This window comes from Phaethon aethereus (genome assembly GCF_964289735.1).
Source record: "Phaethon aethereus genome assembly, chromosome: 2".
In the NCBI taxonomy this organism is placed as follows: Eukaryota; Metazoa; Chordata; class Aves; order Phaethontiformes; family Phaethontidae; genus Phaethon; species Phaethon aethereus.
The window spans coordinates 102,874,190-102,892,396 of NC_138582.1; the positions used below are offsets into that span (position 1 = coordinate 102,874,190).

Here is an 18,207-nt window from a genome sequence, read left to right on the forward strand (position 1 = left end):
TTTTTATTTTTGTACCAGATTACAGAGAGCTTTGGAGGTTATGTGGTTGGTTTACTGATATATATATATCCCAGTGTCCAAAGTGTGAACCATAAAGCTAAGGGCATAATTTAATCCTTTTTTATTACTACTACTGAAAATTCAGTTTATACAGATTGTGGTTGATTACTCCGGAAGGCTGATTGACAGTGAATTCACCACCTGACTTGGTGGTGAATTCACCACTTGACACCTCATCAATGAGAGATCATTCTTAAAAAACAAAACAAAACACAAAAAAAACCCCACAAAAATTGATACTTGACAAATAACTTATGTTCTACTTTAGACTAGAAACCCAGAGAGCAAACGCACGGCTTTAAGGTTTCTAAATCCCTAGAAAAAGAAATGGATCAAATGAAAACAAAATGGGTTCTCTGAAAGACATTTTATTTTTCTTCCTAAGCGGCACAAACTAAATAATAACAAAAAAGCCAGGCACACAAAAAATGAAATGTAAATTTAACAGCTAGGACAGTTTACAAATCACTTCTGTAGCCCCGAAGCAGGATAAAAGGAAATAAATATACTTCATGGTTGGTAACCTATTAACTGACACCAACTGTTGCAGCTGCGAATAAAACAAATGCATGATAAGATTAGATATGTTGATTGCACCTGGCCATCTGTAAATTGCTGCTTACCATAAGAATCACGTTTGCTGCTAGTCACTGTGATAAATGCAGACTAACTCTTGGTGTGGGTTTTCTTTCCTTTAGTAAATGACAGAGGAAATAAAAAGGAAAAACCTGTATGCAGGGGAGTTGGGGTTTTTTTCTAGCTTGTGTAAAGTTTGCCCGGTATTTTCCTGCTCTGAAAGAGAGGAGGAGTAAGTCGAATAAATGAGGCTGTATCCCACCAGCGTGGACTGAGCAGCTCAGCCGAATGTGTTTGCTTCAGATGGAGAGAGGAAAAGCGCTCTGTAACGACACTGCCTTCAGGACTGCAAGGGCCTTGCAAGGCTTTCTACGGTTTTGAAGTAAAACACAATATAAATGTAAGTTAACGTACCATCAGCTGCAGCAGTCACTTTTTTCCCCTTGAGGGAGTCGCTAACAGCCCCCGAGTAACAGTTCCCCTTATTTTTAGGCTAGAAAAACGGCACAGAGGCGAGGCGGCTCGACCCGAGCGCGGCATTCAGACGCTGCTTTGCCCCCTCACGAGTGGGCATCATAGAGGGAAGCGGAGGGCGGCTGCGAAGAACGGCGCGGGGCTGTCCCGCAGACCAAGGCGTGCAAACCTCTGGTACCCCCCCCAAAAAGCAGCAGCCTCCTCCCCGCCCGCCCCCGCTCCCCCCCGAGCTGCTCTCCCGCTCCCCGCATCGCCGCTGGGGCTGGCATCTCCCCACGGAGGGCAGCTGAGCCTGTTTCGGCCGAGGGAGCGCGACGAGGGCTGGGACGCACCCGGCGAGAGGTGCTCGGCCGCAGCAAGGCAGCGCCGCGAGCGACCGGCCGGCGTCCCCGGGCGCAGGGTGCCGCTCCCCAAACCGGCAGGGAGTTTTCCTGCTTCGTCGTGGGAAGGTGCAACTGAGCGCTGGCGCACGAGAGGTGTCTGAAGGATCACCAGGCCTGGGTGGACTTTCCAAATCTGTAACCGAACCACATACTGGCAAGTGGGGTTGAAGAATTAAGAAACAGAATGGTAAATAAGGAGCTCTCTGAATTGGAGGGGGGCGGGGGGGTTGCTTTTTTTGCTCCAGCTAGGTACTATCCTGCACTGTACTAACTAAACCTGAAAAACTGCTCTCCCATCCTGCTGAGAACGTACCTGTGCTATAATTTGTCCTTGTTACAACATGACAGTGTCAGCTATGCAAGTCTCTCATTTAAGTAATGGCATATCACCCGCCGCCACGGTTTGTGTATGTGTGCAATATTACAGTCCTCATTCAACAACAGATTCCGCTGCTCCTCTCGGTGCGTGCTTGATACGGTGCTGCTGCCCTGCGTTCCAAAAGAAGAGAAATCGCAGGCAAAAAATTGAAAATACAATCAAATGTCTGAGTTGGAGGCTCACCGTGGCTGAGATAGGCGGATGTCAGATATCCTTTCGTGACTGGATTTGCTTAGAAATCTGTGAACAACCCAAAGAGCAGTCAGACACCACTTTGGCTCCCATAACTTGCAATAATTTAGGTACTACGTGTTGAGCTTTTCTGAGAAGCAGCACCAAATCCGTTTAACACCAGGATGTACAGCAACGTGCATTTTGAAGCCTCAGCTACTGAATATAGATATGAAGTATGTAAGATTACAAAGTACATCTGCATATATCTATGTAAAAAACAGCAGAGCTTCTTCCATTTGTAGCAGTAAAGATGGTAGTATATTCCTGGGATAAGAAAATGGAAAAACAAAAATGGGTTACTTGAGAAAGTTTAAATGATGGATGATTTTTAGGTGGGCAATTTATTTGTTCACTTGCTCCCTGGGATTCTGAAGATGAAATCAATACACCTCTCATAGGTAAATTTTTGCAATTTTGGACTGAACATGAGTTATGCACTGGTTGAATTCTGTTTTAATTTCCTTTGCCTGATTAAAAATGAATTAATGGAGAAGTTATATTAGAGCAACACTGAGGGTGAGAGCAGGGAAGCAGAAAGTTCAAGACATGAAAAGCTGTGGGCTGGCAAAGCTATGCAAAGGAGCCAAAAGTCCGCTGGTGCCTGCCTTGCGGGGCCTTCACCCCAGGAGGGGACCCGGGAGCAGGGCTGTGCCCAGACAAGCAGTGGGACAAGAGCAGGGCAGAGCACACCTGCACCCAGCCCCTTCCCAGCTGCCATATAAATACCTTGGAGAACTGGCACCAACCTTGACTCGCAGCTGATGGGACACATAAATCAAGGGTGAAAACCTGAAAACACCTACTATTGTTTCAGGTACCTAAGATGGCTCACTTATAGATATCCATCATCTCAGGTGTTTTTACACTAAACCACGGGCTGCAGTGCACATCTCTCCTAAAAAGCAAGTACCTCCAGTGTCCTAGTTCTATAGGAACTTGATACTCTTCTGTCTTTTTTGCTCTGTAGTCTAAATACTGTCTTTCCTCCAGTTGTCTCACTACTTGTGTCTGCCAGTGATTTTTTTTTTTCACTTTCACATACACGGAAGTCTTCAGTACAATGCTTGTGCATATACATGTGCTTGTATTACCAGCGTGCTGTGGTGCCTCAGAGATGTTTCTTGACAGCTGTACACCTCTGCAATGAGCATTACTTACCAGGCGTAAGATACACGGGATGCAGCATTATATCCTGGTTACTTCCACCCTGCGCAAAACATCTACCCTGGGAACCACGTAACTTCCACGCTGCACCAGCAGAGGCACGAGGAGGTACTTTGTGTCAGAGGGGATGAGAGCGTGAGGAAAACCATAAGATCTGCATTGAGACAAAGTGTGTGCCTCAACCCCCACATCGGGGCACATGTGGGCAACTGCTGTTTATTCCAGCCCTGAGGTTAAAACAGTCAGAGTGTGGATATGTTGCGGCAACCACCCACCCACCGGCACCGTTAACCTTCCACCTCGGAGCCTCCACAAAGACCAGTTTCCAGGATGAGAGCATGAGGGAGTAACTCTCTGGCTCCTGGTGGAAACAGTTGCCACGAAGTCTGAGCAAAGTTGGTCTAAATGCCAACTTTCTGTATTATCTGTGTGGTGCTTGGGTTGTAAGGCTATTTTAAAGAGTCTTATTTGGTACCTAATTGTGTAACTTATTAATAGTTCTGAGCAGACTATTAACTTGGGGAAGTCATCCCACAGTCAGGCATTAAAACAAGTGGGTTTTTTTCTTTGAATGAAATGGCAGTAAGAATAGACTAATTGGATGCACATCATAGTCCTTCCTGAATACAAAGATACTTTCTGATATATCAACAAGATTTGCACCTCATATTTCAAAGGCAGTCCTGATAAACCAAACTAAGGGTTGTTCAGCAGATAATGTTTCTACAGAAGTGCTTTGATTAGCAGGAGTGCAATAGTTTTCACATTTTTCAGCTACTATATTTATAATCCACAAAATTACGATCCATTGACATCCTCTTATTCAATATTTGATAAATCAGTAATTTTATAAAGCAAAATTCAACGGTTCAGGTTTTTTCATTCATTTCTGGTACTTAGATAAGACACCAGACTGTGTATTGGTGAAAAACTTGAGCTGAGGATTAGAATTTTGGAGTAATACATGGAAAATGCCTGATTCCTGTACTGCAAAGCAGTGTATAGTATTCTAGCTTCCTGAGGTTCCATACAGAAAATTTTCTATTTGCAATAGCAATTAATCAAAGTTAAATACAGACTCTATAAAGCAATGCAAATTCAGACATCCTGCCTCACTTGAGCACACCTGCACGTTGAAATTTATATACACTTCTTGAGTGTGACAGCTAGATCAGGATATTAAACCAGTAACCTTATTCTGCATGAGCAGCATAAGCAAGGTAGGCAACAGAGATTGTAGAACAGACCCTGGCAAGTACAGAATGGTATCATTTAAGCAATCTATTCTGATTTTTTTAAAAAAATCTTTTCTGATTTTTAAAAAAAAAAAATCTACTTGCTAATTATCACACCACCACCATCATTAAGAACAATTATGTGGAAGGAAACCAGGAAGAAAGCCAGACTTGTATTTGTCCTGAGCACAAAAGGAAAAAAATGGTAAGAAGACCACTTTTTTCTCTCATGCATCCTAGACTAAAATGTATTTTGCCTCTTCCCACCAGAACCTACTGTTGCTTTTTTGACCTGTGCGTCAGAAACACCAAATCAGAAAGTTTAAGTTAAGTAAAATTTGTTTGACAGAAATGAATCTGCTATGTCTGAAGACTGCAGGGCTGAATGAAGGGGGTAAATTTTTGAGTACAAGGGCAATTTTATGATGGAAAATACTAAACGTTGTCTAAAGTTGAAATATCAGGAAAAGATAGGCCACTCAAGACCAATCTTAATGGCATGACGTTGCTGGTTTTAGTCACAGTTATTTCCACACCTCAGGAGATCCTAAAATTAAAGACATTTAAAATAATCACAGTTATTACCTCCACCATTCTGTTCTGAACAGTAAACAGCATTATTTGACAACAGGCTCTCCTGGAGTATCTGCAGAAAGCCGCCAGAAAGCTTACACACTGACCCTGGATCTGCCTGGGGGACAGTTTTCTGGTGAGTCACAAGCTGGGTGCTGCTCCAGAGTTTGTCTATCTCTGCCATCTTAGAGGCAGTGAATAATAAAAAAAACATCTTAGAGCACAGGGATAACCCCAACTGTCCACAGGTTGCTGAAGGAATTTTCTTTATTTGGAGCTGGATCCTGTGGATAAGCATCCATGAATAACCCAGAGTTTACGAAAAAAAAAGACAATGCTCACTACTAAATCCTATGCAAGATAATTTTTTTTAATGGAATTGAACTACCTTGAATATATCAGTCAAGAAATGGTCTTGCAAGAAACAAGTTAGAAATGCTAGGACTTAAATTCTAGAAGAACCCTTCTTCCTATGGGCACAGGGATTACCTTATGCCTCTCTTCCAGGAGTACTAAGCGTAAGCAAAGTTTTGTTTAACATAAGAAATCATTCATACGCTGAATGAAATAGCTTGCAATATCCCACTCAATGATCTTTAAAACCAGCCTGAATTTAATTCAATGCACTGTGGTTTTGTAGCTCCGTCTTATCAACGATGCTAAAGTCTGGGTGACATCACGATGTTGTGGAAGTGGGCGGAAATATTACTTCATTCTTGGTACTATGTGGGCTTCTGCTGAACTGTCTCTGGCAGCTGTTTGCTCACTCGTAGAGATGGCAGGAAAAGATGAGCTGAACGTTGCGAGAGTGGCAGCGATAAGCTGGCGGGAGAAGGCATGGGAGGGCGAGCGCAAGCAGGAGGGACCAGCACAGATGACTGGAGGGAACGCACGGGGCAGAAGGGAGGAGCACGTTCAAAGAGTGCGGTGGTCCGAAGGAGCGGGGCGCTCCTTCCCCAATCCTCCTGGGGGGAGGCAGGCCCCCGAGGGCTGGCTGCAGGCACACACCAGCCGCTGCTCCTCTCCGCTGGCGCTCCTCTTGGGCTGCCCTTGGCGGGGCGGCCTTCGCGGCATCTGCAGCTCGTGAATATGCAATCTGCTGATACGTATGCAGCAGGCTGGTAATTCCTCTTCAACCTTGTGGCTGTGTTGCTTTTCACTTTGCAGAAAAGACTTGCCAAAACAGCTTTAAAAATGAAGTACATATAGAGAACAGGCTTCCTCGCACGAAGCTTTTAAAAATAAAAAGTTTACTAAATCTTGTAGGATTGGATTGGGGTTGTAATTCTCCTTTTAAGTAAATGCAAACAATGTGCTTTCCAACTTTCTTTTTTATTTTTTTAAGAGAGGTTTTTAAACTTGTGTTATTCTTAGAGAACAAGTTTAAACTGAAAAAGACACCAAAGTGGATAAAGGAGAGAAGGTATTACCATATTTTCTTATTAAAAATCTCTGGAGGGGTGTTTCTGCCTTCCCAAACCCAACATTTCCATATAAGTGATTAATATCTGAATTAATATAAATATGTATACGCAAATGGCTTCTTACCTACTTATTGTATTAAATGAGCTAGAAAAGTCTCACCGTTCTCATAACAAGAGTACTGGGTGTCTATGTGAAGGCTTGTATTCAAGTAAGATGTAAGTGAACATATATTTTTGAAGGAAACAATAGCATACAACTTTAGGCAATAGATTTTTCACTCCTAAGTAAACAATATCCTCTATAAAACACTTCCCAGTAATAAAAGTTCTTCTCAACAAAGCTATTGGGGAGAGTTCAAAGTGTTTATGGATCATGTTGAATAAAGGTACTCTTGTGAATCAGAGTGATGCAATTGTACAATGGAGTTTTCTTCTTGCAAACAGGACGAAGAAGGAGGGCCCACTTTTATGTCTCAGTTTACACCTCTGATCCTTAGGCACCCTCTTCTTTGATCACGAATATCTGCTATCATCATGTTATTTTAAAAGCCAGGGCTTTTTTTCCCCTTAATGGCAAGTATTCTCATCAGCTTTGTTTTCCTTGGATCAAAACAGGCAGGAGAAAAATGGAGGGAAGGTGTTCGTCAGCAGGTACCTCCGGTGCGGCCTTCTCATCTGCAACTCGAGATGGCCAAAATCACCCCCGTATGCCTGTTTGAAATGCGGCGCAGGACGACAAGGCAAAATCTACATTAGAGAGATGAGTTTCGGTCGCAGACAGAAACCCACCCAGATGCAATACAGTTGTTTTTTGATTGCTTTTTTTTTTTTTTTTTAAGGGAAAATAAGATGCTGCCTTTCCCCACCGCGTGGAGGCCTGTCACGGAGCAACGGGAAGCAAGATGTCCCGGGAACCGCCTTCATCAGCTGCAATATTTCCTCTCGGGTCGCTAATGACCCGCTGATGTTACTGCTCAGGACGTGCCCGGGCGAGGGCCCTGTTTCTTCCGTGCAGGTGAACACGCCCCACGCGAGTTCAATCACGCGGGGGGGGTGGGAGCGGGGGCGGGCTCAGCGCATCCCCTACAAACGTCTGTGTGAGTGCTCGGGTAAAAGCGTGCAATTAACGTGCGTGCTAATTCCCGGGCACGGCGCGGGGGGTGGTTCCCCGGCCGGGTCGGGCGGCTGCGGGAGGCTCCGCGGCCCCGCTGCCCGGGCGCGGTACCCTCCCGGAAGAAAAGCGCTCCCGGCCGGCCAGGGCAGGCGGGAGCACGCCTAAGCGGGAAGGCCAGGCCCGCCTTCCCGAAAGCTCAGCCGGAGTCAGCTCCACAGGGTTTCTCACAGCCTGGCAGAGCTGGCTGTGTGGAAAAGATCAGATGCGAGGGTGTTCCTAAATAAGCCCGAGCTCTGGTAATCCTCAGCTTAAGTGTTGGGAGGGGGGGCGGCGGGAATCTGCTGCGATGCTAAATGTTCTTGAGACATTTTCACCGGTGAGGACTGCGGTCTGATCCACGCAGAAAACCTCGAATCTGTGCTTGTAGCGCCCAGCAGATTTGTCCAGAAGCTTGCCCTCAGAAACAAGCTCTCCCGCTCCATATGCAAGGCAAGTGCTACTTTGCAGCGATATGGGTGAGAATTATGTTATTAATGACCGTGCCCTTAAATTCCCCTTGATGTGGTTTATGGTCGCTCGCGGAGTGTTTCAGCGGCGCACAGGTGAATCTGTAGGCATCCCCGCTCTCTGTATGGAAACCTACTGAATTTCAGTTAAAAACTTGCAGCGCTATGCTGCTCGGTAAAACTATACGAGAAAAAAAACCCCAATAATAATTAAGAAAAACCCCAAACCACCAAACCCCACCAAATCCCGAGTCCGATAGTCCCGCGTTTTCCCACGTCTGGCAGAAGAGGCTCAGCGCTGCCACCTCGCGTCCCTCTCTTCACCCCCGGCCTTACAAAGCCTGCAGGAAAGAAAATGAAGTTTCGAGGCTTTTTAAGTCGTAAAACCCGGAGAAATCTTGCCAACGCTCTTAAAACTGCATTGTAGACGGAGGCTTGAATGCTCACGCTTTACACCTAGGCTTAAAAATTTGGGGAGCTTTCAGTCCAGCACTGGAGGATTAAGGGTGGAAGCAATTAACTTCAAGGAAACAGCCAAGAAATTGTAGTAAAATGCTTTTACAGAGTTTCACATCGTGTTCTTACAATTGCTTTTTTAAGCAGTTTTAAATTGCACTTTAGTAAAGTTTTCATTCAGGAAATAATACTCTCTGTCCACCCCACATGCACACTTTTTGAACCGAGAGTGAATCGAATCGACATGACTGCTTTCATCAAGATAGCACTTAACTCACCTGGAGATAATTTTTATTCATGGCGGTCAAGACCTCGCATTCTGTAACACAACTGAGTGAAAAACTTCCGTAAAGCTTTTTCTTTCTATGTCTCTTCCTACCAGAGTAGTTTTCATTTGTTCAGCTCCAACCCGTGTATAGAAACATGAGAATATTTTATTTGCTTTGTAGTTTCAACAAATGGATATTTATAGATAAAATGTAATGGGGTGTTGAGATCCATTTGGATCCTGTGCTAACAGGTGGAGCAGCCAGAAGCTACTGACTGCTCCTCCTCCCAGTTTTTCACACTGCCACACACGAATGCCAAGAGTCCAAATAAACCCAGTACTTACTCCTGACACCAAAACCGCTGTGAGCCTCCATTTCTATAGGTGTTGGTGGTATATGGTAGAACAGATTTGATGCTAGCTTTGGGGTTGCAGGGGAAAAACATAGTGTGATTTACTACTCGCAAATTGTAAAGGTGGGAAACTCCACTGATGTCGCTGGGTGTCATCAACCTAGCAGAAAGCCATGTTTTATCCGATGCTTAACAGACGCTGAAAGAGGAAACAATGCGTTATTTTTGCAAGCAAAGCAATAATTTAGGTTGTATCTTTGTAAACATGCTCCGTAATGTAGGGTGACCTACCCAGGGAGGTATTAGGAATTCAGGATTTTTCTCAGCACTTCATGACAGTGTAATAGGTTGAGTCCAATGTGGGATCTTAATATTCAAAGCTTGTTCTCAAACCAGCTAGAAACCCCGCTTAAAGGATCCTACCCTAAATTTTCTTCAAAAGCGTGTAACTTATTTTTAGACCGCTCTCTTAGACATTTCAGATGTTTCCAACCATTTTTCTCTGATTTAAGAAGTGTTTTTAACCGGTGGTGTGTGGAACAAAAATTTTCACAGTTGTTTTGTCCAACAGCCTTTTGGTCCCTGCCCTGACGAATGACGTGAGGAATTTTTGGGGATTATGGCCTCACCATCCCCTTTACCATAGTATTGGGGTTTAGGGGATTTTTGATGCCGCGAGGCCCTAAGGGGTGCTTCACAGCGCGTATCACCGCTGCCCTGTTTCTCCTCGCTGTTGCTCATTGCAGGGCGGGGGGGGGGGGGGGAAGGGGGTGAAACAGCAATCCGCGAAACGCACCGTGCGCCCCGGGAAGGGCTCCGAAGACGAGGGGGGGGGCGCTCGGCGGTGCGGGGGCAGGCGCGGCAGCACCTCCCCCTCGGGAGGCTGGTACCTGCCTGCCGACCCCGCACCGCTTTCCCCCGCCTCCCCCCCGCATCCCTTCCCCCCTCCCGGGGGACCCGGCGGGGCCGGGCCGGGCCCCTCAGCCGCAGCCCCCCTTCTCCACGGGGTGGGGCAGCGGGGCGCAGGGGAGGGCGCGGAGGTGAGCACCGGGCGGGGAGGGCAGCGCCTCCTCTTCCTCCCGGCGCGCCGGGGAGATGGTGGCGATGCGATGCGAGGAGATGGGCGGCAGCGATTAATTAAAGCCGCCGCCGGTACGAGGCTCGGCGGGAGGTGCCCTCCGTGCCTCCCCTCCCACCCCCGGCGCCGCGCAGCTCCGACTCCGCGGCGGAGGGGGCGTGACGGCAGCGTTTGGCGCGGGCACTTCTCGAGGGGTGACGATCCCTTCGTAAGCGCTCGGCGTGTGGACGCCTGCGCGCGTGCCCCCGGAGCCCCCGGCAGCGCGCTCTGCCCGCCGGGCGTGCGGCAGGGACCCCGCCCGGCCCTGCCCGCGGGCAGGTGTCCCCTCCGCCCGCCCCCGCCGCGATCCCCGCGCCGCCTCCTGCAGGCACCGCGCGCGGGGGCGGGCCGGGTTCATTCCCCGCCCCCCCCTTTTTTTTTTTCAAATTATTTGTATTATGGTGATTTTTGCTGATTTCCTAATTTTTCCCCGGCGGGCAGGAGGGGAAGGAGGAGCGCAGGGCGGGGGAGCGGGGGAAGGGGCCGCGGGCACGTGCGCGGCGGGGCGCGGGGCGGCGCGCGGAGCTGCCCTCCTGCCCCTTTTAAAAAGTTCGCTCCGCCGCCGGGAATGAGGTCAGCGCGGGCGCTTCTCATTGCACGCAGCGATTATTACCGCGCCGCGGCCGCCGCCAATCGTCGGGCGGTGGGCGGGGCTTGGCACGCGGAGGCGTTGGATACAGCGCCCGATTGGCCGCGGGGCGGGCTGCGAACGGATAAAGCGGCACGGGGCGGGCGCGGGGTCCGCTCTCAGCTGCAGCCGGGGGAGCGCGGCGCGCGGGGGGCGCGGGGCATCGCCCGGCGGGCGCGCGGGTCGGCGGGGGGCGGCGACGCGGCTCCGCGCGCGCGGAGCAGCAGCAGCAGCGGCGGCGGCGGCGGCACCGGCGGCGGAGGAGCAGGAGGACGGGGCTGGGCGCCCGGCTCGCCGCGCTTCCTGCCGGGGACGTACATACTCGTTCATGCACGAGCGGTTTTCTTTTTTTTTTTTTCCGGGATTTTTTCAATTTTTTTCTTTTTTTTTGGTGTGTGGTTTTTTTTTTTTTCCCCTAAAGGGTTTTTCTTTTCGCTCGGTACCTCGCAACTGCCAAATCCTACCTGCACAAACTCGTGGCCGCCGCCGCCGCCACCACCACCACGAGTCCTGGAGACGGGGTTTTCGGGGCTTCGGGGGGCGCGCCGCCTCTCCCCCTCCCCCGCGGCGGTGCACGCTGGCCGTGCCCAGCGCTGAGAGACTTTCGGCGGCGGCCGCCCTGCTCGCCTGAAACGCCGGGGGCGGGCGAAAAGCACTTGTGAACTGGACCAGCTGCTTCGGGGAGGGGGGAGACCCGAGGTGGTGAGGAGGAAAACAAACAAACAAAAAAACCAGGACCGATACACGCCCCCGTCTCCAACAAAAACAAACAAAAAAAGGCCCAAAACACCCCAAGAAAAAAGCAAACTTGGACGGGCGGCTCGCGGCGCTGCTTTTTTGCAGAAACTCTGCCTGACCGCCGGCGGCCCCGCCGCCGCCGCCTCGAGGGGGAGAGGACCGCGCGGCCGGGGACGAGGCGCCGGTGTGGAAGTACAAGTGGTGCGGGGAGCGGGGGCGCGGCCGCGGGGGGCTGCGCGGCCCCGGTGCCGCTGTGAGAAGTTGCGCGCCCTGCCCCGCGCCGGAGCGGCGCTGAGCCCCGGCGAGCCCCCCGCCGCCGCCGCCGCGATGGTGCAGCAGACCAACACGGCGGAGAACACGGAGGCACTGCTGGCCGCCGAGACCTCCGACTCCGGGGCCGGCATCGAGCTGGGGATCGCCTCCTCCCCCACGCCAGGCTCCACCGCTTCCACGGGGGGCAAGGCGGACGACCCGAGCTGGTGCAAGACGCCCAGCGGGCACATCAAGCGGCCCATGAACGCCTTCATGGTGTGGTCGCAGATCGAGCGGCGGAAGATCATGGAGCAGTCCCCCGACATGCACAACGCCGAGATCTCCAAGCGCCTGGGCAAGCGCTGGAAGCTGCTCAAGGACAGCGACAAGATCCCCTTCATCCGGGAGGCGGAGCGGCTGCGCCTCAAGCACATGGCGGACTACCCCGACTACAAGTACCGGCCCAGAAAGAAGGTGAAGTCGGGCAACAGCTCCGCCAAGCCCGGCGACAAGGCGGACAAGGGCGGCGGGGGCGGCGCTGGCGGGGGCAGCGCGGGCGGCGGCCCCGGCGGCCCCGCGGCCCCCGCCAAGCCCGCCCCGAAGAAGGGCGGCGGAGGCGGCGGCTCCAAGCCCTCCCCCGCCGGCGGTGGTGCGGGCGGCAAGCCCCACGGCAAGGCGGCGGCGGGCGGCAAGGCCGCCCCCTTCCCCGGGGAGCCGCCGGCCGCGCTGCTGCCGCCCGAGCACCAGGCGCTGTACAAGCCCCGGGGGGCGGCGGGCGCGCCCTCGGGCCCCGGCAAGCCGCTGGCCGAGAAGAAGCTGAAGCGGGTCTACATCTTCGGTAGCGGGCAGGCGGCGGCCGCCTCCGCCTCCCCCGGCGGCGCCGTGCCCGGCAGCCCCACGCTGAGCAGCTCGGCGGAGGCCGGCGACCCCTTGAGCCTCTACGAGGAGGGGGGTGGCGGAGCCGGTCGGCCCGACGGGGACTGCGGCGGTGGCGCCTGCCCCTCGCCGCCCGGCGCCGGCTCCGGCTCGCCCTCGGATCACCGCAGCTACACCAGCCTGCGCGCCTCCTCCCCGGCCCCCTCGACGGCGCATTCCTCCTCCGCGTCCTCCCACTCCTCCTCCTCTTCCTCCTCCGGCTCCTCTTCGTCGGACGACGAGTTTGAGGACGACCTCTTGGACCTGAACCCCAGCCCCGGCTTTGAAAGCATGTCCCTGGGCAGCTTCAGCTCCTCGGTGCTCGACCGGGACCTGGATTTTAACTTCGAGCCCGGCTCGGGCTCGCACTTTGAGTTCCCGGATTACTGCACGCCGGAGGTAAGTGAGATGATCTCGGGGGACTGGCTGGAGTCCAGCATTTCCAACCTGGTCTTCACTTACTGAGGCGAGAGCCGGGCCCTGCTGCAGGAGGCACAGACGCGCGTTGTCGGCAGGACTCGCCCACCACGCCGGGGCGGTTTTTTTTTCTTTTTTTTTGCCTTTTTTTTATTATTTTTATTTTTGTCTGGGAAGGGGCTGTTGAGACTGCCGCTTGTGCCGGGGTGGAGCGGCGGCGGGAGCGGGATCGCCCTCTCCTTGCAGAAGGGCCAGCCGTTCCCCTTCCCCCGGCTGGAGACGGACCCGCACACACCCCCTCCGAGAGACGAGCCTGACGTTGCTTTTTTCAGAGACTGGCGGGAGCGAAACGCTGTCTTTTTCCTTTTTATTTCCTGAAAAGAGACAGAGGAAGGGGGAAGCGGGGGGAGAACCACACACACCTCTGGGTTCTTTTGTTACTGCCCACTTTACACGAATAAAGAGGAAGGGGAGCGATGCACCGTGCTGAGCGCACACTGGATGTCTTGAGCATTCGCCCTTTCCTGTGAAAGGGTCATCAGAACTGCTTGAAAAGAACGGAGAAAAACAAACAAACAAAATCCACCTAAGCCCTTGCGAGGTTCACGTTTCGGGGGGAGAAATCCTGTCCCGGTTTCTTCTGCGGTCAGAGGAGACGACGATGATGGGAGGAGGAGGAGGTGGCGGATGGAGCTGGGAGCTGGACTGAGATCCTAGTTAAGCGGAGAAGAGCCAGCCTTTACACTTCAGAGCTGTCTTGGAAATACGGTGGGGGGAAGATAATAATAAACTGAAACGGATTTGCACGTACAGATGAGGTGGCGACAGCGCTTTTTTCAGTCACCTTATGTCCTGTGTAGAGAGAAAAATGAGGCCGAAACTTCAAGAACACTGAAAACTTCTTTTTGAAACAGAGACCGAATGGGAACAGTTTCTGTCATGATGTGGTACAGGGGAAATGGAGGGCGATGGCTTTTGCAAAAAAAACCCCGAAAATACAAAAAAAAAAAGTAGTTTTTTTTCTTCTTACTCAGAATCGTGATGGTGTTGGATTATTTCACTGGTGGGGTTTAATATAGCATGTTATCCTGTCTATCTTTTTAAGATTTCTGTAAGACTGTTGAACAGTTTAAAAAAAATAGTGTTAGGATAATATAAAAGCAGATAGATGGCGCTATGTTTGATTCCTACAAAAATATCACCAGCTTTTTTTCATTCTTAACTCTTTAAAGGATTCAAACGCAACTCAAATCTGTGCTGGACTTTAAAAAAAAGAAAATTCAGGACCAAATTTTTTCTCAGAGTATGTATGTGTTTGTTCCTTATAGCTGTAAATGAAAAGACTGTTTTTTCTCACCGATGCTCCATCCTCGTATTGTTTGTTTTTTGGTTTTTGTGTTTTTTTCCTTGTAAATGTAATCGGATGCCATTTTATAAGTGGACGTATTTATACTGGCCAAACATTTTTGACTTGTATTTCTTTGTCCTTTTTTGGTAGTTCTCGTTGTTACCCGCACCATTTTTATGTCTCCTTCACTGAAGGGCTAGAGTTTTAACTTTTAATTTTTTATATTTAAATGTAGACTTTTGACACTTTTAAAAACAAAAAGAGAAGAGAGATGAAAACGTTTGATTATTTTCTCAGTGTATTTTTGTAAAAAATATATAAAGGGGGTGTAAATCGGTGTAAATCGCTGTTTGGATTTCCTGATTTTAACAACAGGGCCGCTGGTTAGTATCTCACACGCGTGTGCGCGCTCACGCTCACTCACACTCACACACCCACGAATCAGCCCCTATTTTGTCCATGTTTACACTCCAATCTGCAGGCATCTTAAAGTGACAGCATCCCCTGCCGCCGCCTCCGGTGCCCGCCCCGCAGCCCCCCGCCTCTCTGGGGGAGGGGGCGGGCGGGGGCCGGGGCAGCCGGGGGGAAGGGAGAGGCGAAGGCGTGTACACTGTATGCATGCTACCGTTTTGGGGAGAGACCTACCCCGAAACGAAGTGAAGCTACCGGTGCATTTACACGGAAGGGATCCTGTACCTTTAACTTGTAAACCACATCTTTTGCACTTTTTTTAGCAGCAAAAACGTGCCGTTTAAACCACTGGATCTATCTAAATGCCGGTTTGAGTTCGCGACACTATGTACTGCGTTTTTCATTCTTGTATTTGACTATTTAATCCTTTCTACTTGTCGCTAAATATAATTGTTTTAGTCTCTTATGGCATGATGATAGCATATGTATTCAGGTTTATAGCTGTTGTGTTTAAGATGAAGAAAGTGAAAACATCTTTGTACATTTAAGTCTGTATTATAATAAGCAAAAAAGAAGATTGTGTGTTTATGTATGTTAATATAACATGACAGGCACTAGGACGTCTGCCTAATGAGGTGGTTCCGTTAAGGGTTTAACTTTTTTTGTTCTTTTTGTATTTTTTTGGTCATCCATCCTGTGCAATATGCTGTGTAGAATTTTTTTTTTTTTTTTGTCTAACGATCACCCACAACGCAACGTTGGGAAAGAAAAAAAAAAAGATCATGCCAGCTAACCATGTCAAGTTCACTGCCTGTCAGATTGTTGATATACCTTCTGTAAATAACCTCTTTTTTGTTGTTTTTTTTTGTTTTGTTTTGTTTTGGTTTTGGTTTTTTTTGTTTTTATTTTTTCTTCGGGAAGGAAATAAAATCAGCTGGAACTGAACCCTAACACTGGGCTGCTCTTGTCATCATTGCTACGCCCCCCGCCCCTCCGGCCGCGTTTTGCCTGCCCGCCCGCCCGGCAGCAGAGCGGCGGCCCCGCTCCGGCCCCGGCACCGACGGCAGCGTGGAGCCGCCGGCCCCGACGGGGAGGGGCCGGGGGAAGGCCGGAGGCCGCCGGGAGCCGGCTGGAGAGCGGCGGCCGGGAAAGCGCCGTGGCGGGGGGGGCGCTGTGGCGGGGGGGGGGGGGGGGCGGGCGGCGGCCTCAGGGCGGCCTCAGGGCGGCAGGAGCCGGTGCTGTGCAGCTGCGCGGCGGTGAGGGGTTCACTGCGTTAGCGCGTTGAGATTGTGTTCCCTTTTAAGATTTTTTTTTTCCACCCTTTTTTCTGCCCTGGCGTTTCGGTGAGAGCCACCGGAGCGAGCCAGCCAAAGGGCCCGGGCAGAAGTGCGGCCTCGCCCCCCCCGCCAAGTTAATTTCTCCGGGGCACCTTTAATGAAGCCTTTCTAATGCGAAGCGTTTGCAAAAGCCCGGCCATCAGCGCCATTAGCCGTCTGAATGCGGGGATCCTCGACCCCACCTCCCCGTCGGCCAACGCGGGGGGGGCGCCCCGGCCGGGTTTGGACCTCCCGTGTACCCCCCTGCGTTCCCCTCCTGCCTACGAATATGCATCGTACCTTCAACAGTGTTTTGTAAACCAATTAAAGCGTCCCACTGCCAATGGTTTCACTTAGCTGTTAATTTACAGTTGGCTTCCAGCCGTAAACTCTTTTTCCATGAAAAAGGAGCAGCAAACGAAAAGAGACGTTGTCCCGGCCGTTCCGCAAAGCCACCGGCACGGGGGGTTCATGTCCGCCCTGCCTTATCCCCGTGAATCCCCGCCTGGTGTTTGCCATGCAAAAAGTCCCCCCACCGGCAGCCCCGCGTCCCCCTCGCGCGGGAGGTTTCGCGGTTCGCCCCTTCGCATAAGCGCCTTTTCCTTCCACGGCCACCTGCAGACCGGATGCCTCTGCCCCCGGCCTCGGCGCACCCCCGGGACTCGCCACGCGCTTGGCGGGGCGTACCCACTCGGGCCGTCCGTGGGGCGGGCGCGCGGGCAGCCTTGCGGGTCGCAGTGCCCGGCTGCTGTGGTTATCGATAAATTTGCTCCTGGGACTTGAGCACGGGTCAAAATCAGCAGAAAACAGCCGGGGTGGCGATGGGCAGGTGACACCACCAAGCTGCAGCCACTTGCCACCCAGAGCAAGTTCTCGGAGGCCGAGCCCGGCTGTGGCCGCGGCTGCTCCGCGCCTGGCTGCCGTTGGCTGCAGTTAACTCGAGGGGTTTTATGGTTTCCTGCGTACGTTGCTTTTGTTCTCAAATATAATTAAGTCCAGTGTTGCCAAACGGATTATTTCTCTGGGGACTCTTTGGTGACACAAGGTGCTGCCTCCGGATAGCTAAGTGGAGGTCAGGCTAAAATACATATATATATTCACACAACATTACTTCTGTGCATATATAGATAAAGGAGAGATACTCCTATGCTCCTTGCTGCCTGCAATATATGGAACAAGGCAAGTCTCTCGCTAGAGGAAGTACCCAGAACTAAGCCACACAAGGATATATCACCAAATGTATACCTTTTATCTTCTTTTTTTTTTTTTTAATTGACTGTATTTCTAATATGATTGTTTTGGAAGCAAAAGTAGCCCTTCAGCAAATGTGAAAGCTACCGAATTTTACTGCAAAGATTTTTTAATGAAGACCTATGTTAAAAGAAAACTAGATTTTAGGAATCGCAACTGGTGCCTTACCGTCTGTTTGCCTAACACCGGATCCTGCCTTGGATGTGGGCTGGAGTGGTGGGTACCTATAAAAAGAGGTGCATTTCCACAGCATCGTGAAATCTCCGACTCGAGATTGCTGTAGCCGTCGTTTCCTGCGGCTGCCCTGCTGCCGCTGCCGGGGCCTCCGCCCCAGCTGGTGTGAGAGGCCCCAGCCCCGCGCCTGGGAGCTGCAACCATGCTCCTGCGAGCAAGGCTAAGCAGAATTGCTCCTTCCCTGCTGTGCCTTCGCCTGGCCTCTGGTAATCAGCATTTCAGAGACTTCTTACCGCCACACATGGTCATGGTCACCAGTGAATCCCACTCCAATCGTTTATTCTATCCGCCACGGCATCCCCTTCTTGCTTGTGGCCTCTGCAACATCTTGTCATAATGCTGAGTGAATTCGTTTGCGTGCTGAGTGAAAAAAATGAAGTT

At 51.0% G+C, this 18,207-nt stretch overlaps 1 protein-coding gene across 1 annotated transcript; it reads left to right on the plus strand.

Moving 5' to 3' along the window:
• The first annotated feature begins 10,357 nt into the window (after positions 1-10,357).
• Positions 10,358-13,785, plus strand: SOX4 (SRY-box transcription factor 4). Its single transcript, XM_081996963.1, has one exon. It carries the CDS (start codon positions 12,010-12,012, stop codon positions 13,312-13,314), a length of 1,305 nt encoding a protein of 434 aa, XP_081853089.1. The 5' UTR covers positions 10,358-12,009; the 3' UTR covers positions 13,315-13,785.
• Positions 13,786-18,207: the final 4,422 nt, after the last annotated feature.